The sequence below is a fragment of the Oncorhynchus kisutch genome, linkage group LG13, assembly GCF_002021735.2.
Source record: "Oncorhynchus kisutch isolate 150728-3 linkage group LG13, Okis_V2, whole genome shotgun sequence".
Classification (NCBI taxonomy): domain Eukaryota; kingdom Metazoa; phylum Chordata; class Actinopteri; order Salmoniformes; family Salmonidae; genus Oncorhynchus; species Oncorhynchus kisutch.
The window spans coordinates 2,699,115-2,709,001 of NC_034186.2; the positions used below are offsets into that span (position 1 = coordinate 2,699,115).

General features: G+C 43.6%; 1 protein-coding gene across 1 annotated transcript in view; it reads right to left on the reverse strand.

Annotated features, from left to right (window-relative positions):
- Nucleotides 1-299: 299 nt before the first annotated feature.
- LOC109882774 (lipoma-preferred partner homolog) overlaps nucleotides 300-9,887 on the reverse strand; it is a 179,680-nt gene continuing 170,092 nt past the window's right edge. Inside the window, exons 5-7 of the mRNA XM_031838172.1 lie at nucleotides 4,222-4,400; nucleotides 1,037-1,157; nucleotides 300-615 (exon numbers count right to left, since the gene is read on the reverse strand). Coding sequence (XP_031694032.1) covers nucleotides 487-615; nucleotides 1,037-1,157; nucleotides 4,222-4,400 — 429 coding nt within the window. The 3' untranslated portion in view covers nucleotides 300-486. The remainder of the gene's footprint in view (nucleotides 616-1,036; nucleotides 1,158-4,221; nucleotides 4,401-9,887) is intronic.

Genomic DNA, 9,887 nt, shown 5'->3' on the forward strand with positions numbered 1-9,887 from the left:
CAGGCCTCTTCAGTGCTGCTTGTACTGAGAACGTCATCATTTCAGGGACATCACAATTGCTGTTTAGCCCTTGTTAGCAATTTCATAATATTCATATTTTTCATAATGTTCATAGCTGTGTGTGCAAGAGAGAAGCTGGCTTAGTGTGTGTATATGTAGGTGTGTGTCTCTATGTGTGTGTGCGTCCTGGTCTCTGTGTGTGTGTGTGTGTCTCTCTCTCTGTGTGTGTGTGCGTGCGTGTGTGTGTGTGTGTGCGTGTGTGTGTGCGTGTGTGTGTGCGCCTGTGTCTCTCTGTGTGTGTGTGTGTGTGTGTGTGTGTGTGTGTGTGTGTGTGTGTGTGTGTGTGTGTGTGTGTGTGTGCGTGCGTGCGTGTGTGCGTGCTGCAGCCAGCCAGGCAGGGCTATGGGAGCAGATTGCGGGAACAGCAGGGTATCTTGGGTTCAGAGGTCAGTGGTAGCCTTGGCGGGGTAGCAGGGTATCTTGGGTTCAGAGGTCAGTGGTAGCCTTGGCGGTGAGGGCCTGGATACGGCTGGTGTTACAGCTCTTACAGAGGACATGTGTGTCCAGGGGGTAACAACCCTGGTTGTCCCCTTCAGACAGCAGAGACCCACAGTCCTGAAGAGGACACACACACACACACGGACAATGTCATGATATGGTTACACACACCTGCGCATCACACACACAAAGTCCTGATACACATGAACAAAGACCAGTGTTTTGTGAGTCTGTGTGCATGGCTTGGTTAGGATGCACACAGGGAACAAGGCTATTTTCAGCTCGTAGAGGGGAGACCATAAAGGTGACCAGAGTGGATGGCTGGAAACAGATCCCGGTTCAATGCTTAATCATATATTAAACATGGTTAGGACCTTATCATATATTAAACATGGTTAGGACCTTATCATATATTAAACATGGTTAGGACCTTATCATATATTAAACATGGTTAGGACTTTATCATATATTAAACATAACACTGTAAAGTAGAGTTAACACTGTAAAGTAGAGGTAACACTGTATAGTAGATACACACCTCACAGCGGTAACACTGCACGTGGAAGTCTCGATCCAAGGCCACGATACGAACAGTCTCTTCCTGGCCTGGAGCTGGCATGATGGGCTCAGAACACACACTGCAACGAGGGGCAAACTTCCTAATAGGGAAGGATGGGAAAGACAGAGGAGTAGTAGAGGGGAGGGGGACAGAGAGAGGAGAGAGAGGCAGAGGGAGAGAGATAGAGAGGAGGGGAGAGAAAACATTTGAATGTACCTATGAATACAAATAAACTGTGTAATCAATTAGTGATCTTCTAACTGCAGGTGACTGAACTAAAGACATACATCAGAATCAAGAAGTGAGGTGGCTTGGTGATTGGCTCAGAACCAGAAAAGTGAGATGGGTGGTGTTTTTGTGATTGGCTCAGAATCAGGACGTGAAGTGTGTGGTGGCTTTGTGATTGGCTCAGAATCAGGAAGTGAGACGGATGGTGGCTTTGTGATTGGTTCAGAATCAGGAAGTGAGATGGGTGGTGGCTTTGTGATTGGCTCAGAACCAGGAAGTGAGTTGGTTGGTGGGTTGGTGAAAACAGCCTCATCTGTTCGTTGACAAAGGGTGCAATCTTCTGGCCAGGCGTTGCTGACGCCAGATATTCCAGCGCCTGGATAAGTATTTTACACATCAGTTAACCACATCATATGTCATAGCAATCTGTCAGTCGATGACACAGATGATGACGTGGCACGCAACCTTTGGTTGATATGTGCAACGTCTGAGCAGGGGAACGCGACCAAAGACTGCTTAGTTGAAGTCAGGCTTGTCACACCGTTAGCGGAGTTGGCATGGGAACACGAGCAGACTGCTTTGTTGAAGTCAGGCTTGTCACACCGTTAGCGGCATTGGCATGGCAACACGACCTGCTCAGGTGTCTTTCTACCCCTGCTACTTCGTCATCAGGAATTAACCAGCCGGTTTTTTACTTCACAAGACTCGTTTACTGTCTGAACGTGAGGTTAGAGGTCTTCACTTCATAAGACTCGTTTACTGTCTGAACGTGAGGTTAGAGGTCTTTACTTCACAAGACTCGTTTACTGTCTGAACGTGAGACTAGAAGTCTACTTCACAAGACTCGTTTACTGTCTGAACGTGAGGTTAGAGGTCTTAACTTCACAAGACTCGTTTACTGTCTGAGCGTGAGGTTAGAGGTCTTTACTTCACAAGACTCGTTTACTGTCTGAACGTGAGGTTAGAGGTCTTTACTTCACAAGACTCGTTTACTGTCTGAACGTGAGGTTAGAGGTCTTTACTTCACAAGACTCGTTTACTGTCTGAACGTGAGGTTAGAGGTCTTTACTTCACAAGACTCGTTTACTGTCTGAACGTGAGGTTAGAGGTCTTTACTTCACAAGACTCGTTTACTGTCTGAACGTGAGGTTAGAAGTCTTTACTTCACAAGACTCGTTTACTGTCTGAACGTGAGACTAGAAGTCTACTTCACAAGACTCGTTTACTGTCTGAACGTGAGGTTAGAGGTCTTTACTTCACAAGACTCGTTTACTGTCTGAACGTGAGGTTAGAGGTCTTTACTTCACAAGACTCGTTTACTGTCTGAACGTGAGGTTAGAGGTCTTTACTTCACAAGACTCGTTTACTGTCTGAATGTGAGGTTAGAGGTCTTTACTTCACAAGACTTGTTTACTGTCTGAACGTGAGGTTAGAAGTCTTTACTTCACAAGACTCGTTTACTGTCTGAACGTGAGACTAGAAGTCTTCTTCACAAGACTTGTTTACTGTCTGAACGTGAGGTTAGAGGTCTTTACTTCACAAGACTCGTTTACTGTCTGAACGTGAGACTAGAAGTCTACTTCACAAGACTCGTTTACTGTCTGAACGTGAGGTTAGAGGTCTTTACTTCACAAGACTCGTTTACTGTCTGAACGTGAGGTTAGAGGTCTTTACTTCACAAGACTCGTTTACTGTCTGAACGTGAGGTTAGAGGTCTTTACTTCACAAGACTCGTTTACTGTCTGAACGTGAGGTTAGAGGTCTTTACTTCACAAGACTCGTTTACTGTCTGAACGTGAGGTTAGAGGTCTTTACTTCACAAGACTCGTTTACTGTCTGAACGTGAGGTTAGAGGTCTTTACTTCACAAGACTCGTTTACTGTCTGAACGTGAGGTTAGAGGTCTTTACTTCACAAAACTCGTTTACTGTCTGAACGTGAGGTTAGAGGTCTTTACTTCACAAGACTCGTTTACTGTCTGAACATGAGGTTAGAGGTCTTTACTTCCGTTGCTCTTCACAACGTAACGTACAGGCCATTTATTAGCCAATAAAATGAACATACTTGGGTGTGTGTGTGTCCCCCTCTGTGTGTGTGTGTCCCCCTGTGTGTGTGTGTGTGTGTCCCTCTGTGTGTGTGTCCCTCTGTGTGAGTGTGTGTGTGTGTGTGTGTGTCCCTCTGTGTGAGTGTGTGTGTGTCCCTCTGTGTGAGTGTGTGTGTGTGTGTGTGTGTTTGTGTGTGTCCCTCTGTGTTAGTGTGTGTGTGTGTGTGTGTGTGTGTGTGTGTGTGTGTCTCTGTGTGAGTGTGTGTGTGTGTGTCCCTCTGTGTGAGTGTGTGTGTGTGTGTGTGTGTCCCTCTGTGTGAGTGTGTGTGTGTGTCCCTCTGTGTGAGTGTGTGTGTGTGTGTGTGTGTGTGTCCCTCTGTGTGAGTGTGTGTGTGTGTGTGTGTCCCTCTGTGTGAGTGTGTGTGTGTGTGTGTCCCTCTGTGTGAGTGTGTGTGTGTGTGTCCCTCTGTGTGTGTGTGTGTGTGTGTGTGTGAGTGTGTGTGTGTGCGTGTCTCTCTGTGTGAGTGTGTGTCCCTCTGTGTGTGTGTGTGTCCCTCTGTGTGAGTGTGTGTGTGTGCGTGTCCCTCTGTGTGAGTGTGTGTGTGTGCGTGTCTCTCTGTGTGAGTGTGTGTCCCTCTGTGTGAGTGTGTGTGTGTGCGTGTCTCTCTGTGTGTGTGTGTGTCCCTCTGTGTGTGTGTGTGTGTGTGTCCCTCTGTGTGAGTGTGTGCTTGCCGCAGCCCCCCTTACCTTCTGTGTGTGTGTGTGTTGATGGTAATGTGTGTGTGCGTGTGTCCGTCCATGTGAGTTGGGCGGCAGCCCCCCTTACACTCTGTGTGTGTGTGTGTGTGTGTGCGTGTGTCCGTCCGTGTGAGTTGGGCGGCAGCCCCCCTTACTTGTGGAAGTCGTCGATGCAGTGGATGTGGTTGGCAGCGTCCACAGTGAAGGGGATACCGTCCAGGCTGCGTTGACACACCACACAGGTGAAGCAGTGTGGGTGGTAGGCCTTCCCTGTAGCCCGCAGGATACGCTCCATGATGGGGTTACTGCAGATGTTACAGGACTCCAGGGTGTTCTGAAACATACACAGACAGACAAGGAAAAAGGTCTCATTCAATAACAGAAAACTCAAGAGATGTTGTCATTGGAGAACATGTGGAAATGTAGATGTGTTTCCCTTGATAGAAACGAGAGGTCATTACTTTAAACAACCGACAATGTAGCATTATGACAATGATGGCCAATTGCTCAGAGGCAATAGGGTGTGGTCCAACCCTTGCCATGTGGACATGTGGTACAATAATTCACTGGGCTAATAAGAGTGAATAATGGGCTCCTATGGGGGGGGGAAAATTAACCTTTATTTAACTAGGCAAATTCGGATGAGAACCAATTCTTATTTTACAATGACGGCCTACCGGGGTACAGTGGGTTAACTGCCTTGTTCAGGGGCAGAACGACAGATTTTTACCATGTCAGCTCGGGGATTCGATCAAGTAACCTTTCGATTACTGGCCTCTACGTTCTAACCACTAGGCTACCTGCCGGCTGGTAGCCCAGCGTGTGTCTACGTTGTGTCTACGTTGAGTGGTTCTGGTCTAGAATGTGTGTCTACGTTGAGTGGTTCTGGTCTAGAATGTATATCTACGTCGAGTGGTTCTGGTCTAGAATGTATATCTACGTTGAGTGGTTCTGTTCTAGAATGTTCTCTCTGAGAGATTCTGATTAGCAGTGTATTCTCAAAACACAAACACAGTTGTTTTTCACCGGCCTAGCGACCGCCGTTCTCCTCTCTGATTGGTGGGTCAGAGGGAGCTGTTAATACATCCACTTTGTGATGACTGCAGGTTTCCCCCCCTCCAGGCTGGAAGGCTCGCTGGGCAGGCGGCCCGCAGGGGAAGTGGCAGACCCATCCAACTCTGTCTGATCTCAGACATCCCTCTCCTTAATATCTACTCTGCCATTTGTTACTCCAATATTTCATAAATAATGATTTGCCCTCTCTAAACAGCTCTGCGATTACAGGGGACTGGGGAGGGGAGGGAAGACGACGGAGATATCATCAATTAGCTGACTGATGGGCCATGTGATTGGCTGATGGGGAGGGGGCTGTGCTGTGCTCAGGCATTTCCTGGATCTCTGCATCTTTCTCTCTGCATTTCTCTCTACCTCTGCCTCTCTCTCTCTCTCTCTCTCTCTCTCTCTCTCTCAATTCAATTCAATTCAAGGGCTTTATTGGAAAAAAATGAACAGTAAACATTACCCTTAAAAATGATCCAAAAGAATAAAGACATTTCAAATGTCATATTATGTCTATATACAGTGTTAATTATGTCTATACACAGTGTTAATTATGTCTATATACAGTGTTAATTATGTCTATATACAGTGTTAATTATGTCTATATACAGTGTTAATTATGTCTATACACAGTGTTAATTATGTCTATACACAGTGTTAATTATGTCTATATACAGTGTTAATTATGTCTATACACAGTGTTAATTATGTCTATATACAGTGTTAATTATGTCTATACACAGTGTTAATTATGTCTATACACAGTTAATTATGTCCATACACAGTGTTAATTATGTCTATATACAGTGTTAATTATGTCTATACACAGTGTTAATTATGTCTATACACAGTGTTAATTATGTCTATACACAGTGTTAATTATGTCTATACACAGTGTTAATTATGTCTATACACAGTGTTAATTATGTCTATATACAGTGTTAATTATGTCTATACACAGTGTTAATTATGTCTATATACAGTGTTAATTATGTCTATATACAGTGTGGTAATGATGTGCAAATAGTGAAAGCACAAAAAGGGAAAATAAATAAACATAAATATGGGTTGTATTCACAATGGTGTTTGTTCTTCACTGGTTGCCCTTTTCTCGTGGCAACAGGTCACAAATCTCGCTGCTGTGATGTCACACTGTGGAAATTTCACCCAATAGGTATGAGAGTTTATTATTATTATTTTTTGAATTCTTTGTGGATCTGTGTAATCTGAGGGAAATATGTGTCTCTAACATGGTCATACAGTGCCTTGCGAAAGTATTCGGCCCCCTTGAACTTTGCGACCTTTTGCCACATTTCAGGCTTCAAAAATAAAGATATAAAACTGTATTTTTTTGTGAAGAATCAACAACAAGTAACTAATTCAAGTATTTTTTGCCAGATCCTAATTGATATGTCTAATTTTATGGCATAGAAGGTCCTTCTTGCCTTGTCTCTCAGCTCATTCACAGCTTTGTGGAAGTTACCTGTGGCGCTGATGTTTAGGAATAGATATGCATAATTTTTTTGTGTGCTCTAGGGAAACGGTGTCTTGATGGAATTAGTATTTGTGTTCCTGGCAAATGCACATTTTTTGGAACACCATTATTTTGTTCTTACTGAGATTTACTGTCAGGGCCCAGGTCTGACAGAATCTGTGCAGAAGATCTAGGCCCTCCTTGGATGGTGACAGAAGCACCAGATAGATCATCAACAAACAGTAGACATTTGACTTCAGATTCTAGTAGGGTGAGGCCGGGTGCAGGAGACAGTTCTAGTGCCCTCGCCAATTTGTTGATATATATGTTAGAGAGGGTGGTGCTTAAGCTGCATCCCTGTCTCACCCCACGGCTCTGACGAAAGAATTCTGTGTTTACTGCCCATTTTAACCGCACACTTGTTGTTTGTGTACATGGATTTTATAATGTCATATACTTTCCCCCCAACACTACTTTCCATCAGTTTGTATATACCTTTGTTTTGTTTTGTTTTGTTTGTGTATCTGTCATGGTATTTTGGTACAAAGCTAATTTGACATTTGCTGGAGTCTGCTTTTGATGATAATGCAGAGGATTATTTCCCGAGATTGCTGCTGACGCACGCTACGGTAACTATTCAAATTTGTCTCCACTTTTGTGGATTGTGGTGATCAGGTTTAAAATATGAATGCTTAATTGAGCTGCTTTCTGTTGTTCTTTCTTTTTTCTTAGTGTATTTCTGTTCTAGTGTTTCACCATAGTGAAGTTTTCAGATTTTCTGGGTCTTTATGTGTTTTTGATGTTCCTCAATTTTTTTTTCTTAGGTTTTTAAATTATTCATCATGTTATCTTAACTTCTTGTGAATCCAACCACGGTGTCAGATTTCAAAAATGCTTTACGGCGAAAGCATACTTTACAATTATTTGAGAACATAGCCCAGTAGACAAATCATTACAAACAGTAACCAGCCAAGTAGAACAGTTACACAAGTCAGAAAGAGATAAAAATTAATCACTTACCTTTGATGATCTTCATATGTTTGCACTCAGCAGAGATTCATTTATTCAATAAATGTTCCTTTTGCTCGATGAAGTCTCTTTATATCCAAAAACCTCAGTTTTGTTTGCGGGTTTTCTTCAGTAATCCAAATGCAGTCACAACAGTAAGACAAAAAAAATCCAAATTGTATCCGTAAAGTTCATAGAAACATGTCAAACGATGTTTATATTCAATCCTCAGGTTGTTTTTTAGCCTAAATAATCTCTAATATTTCAACCGGACAATAACGTGTCAATATAAAAGGTAAACAAGAAAGGCACTCTCTCGGTAGCGCGGATGAAAAAGCTCTGTGACACGTCAGGGTCCACTCATTCACACTGCTCTTACTCCCTCATTTTTCAGAATACAAGCCTGAAACCATTTCTAAAGACTGTTGACATCTAGTAGAAGGCATTGGAACTGCAAATGGAGTCCTAAGTCTATGGATACTGTAATGGCATTGAATAGAAAACTACAACAACAACAAGAAAATCCTACTTCCTGAATGGACTCAGGTTTTCGCCAAATCAGTTCTGTTATACTCACAGACATTATTTGAAAAGTTTTGGAAACTGTAGAGTGTTGGCCATCCAACTCTACTAATTATATGCATATCCTATCTTCTGGGCCTGGGTAGAAGGCAGATTAATTTGGGCACGCTTTTCATCCAAAATCCCAAATGCTGCCCCCTACCCAGAAGAAGTTAAACCTTCACTATAAGAAAAGATTTTGTCCAGGAAGTTGCTGGGACTGAAATTGTTGTTTGGTAGATTTCTAAACTCCCTTCCTTCCATTTGTTTGATTTCGATGCCTCATGATTGAGTATTGCTCTGTTCAAGTAGATTGTGATTTTGCTGTGATCTGATAGGGGTGTTAGTTGGCTGACTGTAAACGCTCTGAGAGACTCTGGGTTGAGGTCAGTGATAAAGTAGTCTACAGTACTACTGCCAAGAGATGAGCTATAGGTGTACCTACCGTAGGAGTCCCCTCGAAGCCTAGCATTGACTACGTACATACCCACCTAGTACATGTCCCTGGGCCTGGAATAGGTTGATCTCCCTCTCTAGGATGGAGAAGCTGTCATAGTTAAAATGAAAGTTAATTACTTAAAAATCATACAATGTGATTTTCTGGATTTTTGTTTTAGATTCCGTCTCTCACAGCTGAAGTGTACCTATGATAAAAATTACAGACCTCTACATGCTTTGTAAGTAGGGAGAACCTGCAAAATCGGCAGTGTATCAAATACTTGTTCTCTCCACTGTAGGTAGCACACAGGAGGACATTTTTCTCTGTTAAGATAATTTCCTTTTGAATTTCTAGCCAAATGTAAAATGTTCCCGTATTTATTAATTTAATAGAGTGAGTTAGGTCTGCTCTATACCAAATGAGCATACCCCCTGAGTATCTTCCCTGTTTCACACCTGGTAGTTTGGTGGATGGAACTACCAGATCTCTCTGTAACGTGTCTCTCTCGCTCTCTCTCTCCCTCCTCTCCCCCTCTCTCTCTGCCTATCAATCTCTCTCTCACTAACTATCAATCTCTCACTCTGCCTTTCAATCTCTCTCTCTCTGCTCCTATTGGCTGGCTGTGCGTATCGAGCGGTGGCAGGGCGCCACAGTGTTTTCCAACAGTGCTCGGGGTGTGGGGCAGCACTGCACTACATCAACATTCTCCCTCCCTTTCCTACGCCTGCTGGATCCTGCTGTTTAAAATGACCGTGCCCACTCAGCCACGATGCAGAATGAACATAACCCACCACATACTGTCGTTACTGCTCAGTATGGCTGACTGATATTTATAGTCTATATGCTATTGAGCAGATCCACTTTACAAGCTGTGGGTCACTAGGGATGACAGTGTAAAGCTGTGGGTCACTAGGGATGACAGTGTAAAGCTGTTGTTCACTAGGGATGACAGTGTAAAGCTGTGGGTCACTAGGGATGACAATGCAAAGCTGTGGTTTACTAGGGATGACAGTGTAAAGCTGTGGTTTACTAGGGATGACAGTGTAAAGCTGTGGTTTACTAGGGATGACAGTGTAAGCTGTGGGTCACTAGGGATGACAGTGTAAAGCTGTGGGTCACTAGGGATGACAGTGTAAAGCTGTGGGTCACTAGGGATGACAGTGTAAAGCTGTTGGTCACTAGGGATGACAGTAAAAGCTGTGGTTCATTAGGGATGACAGTGCAAAGCTGTGGTTCACTAGGGATGACAATGTAAAGCTGTGGTTCACTAGGGATGACAG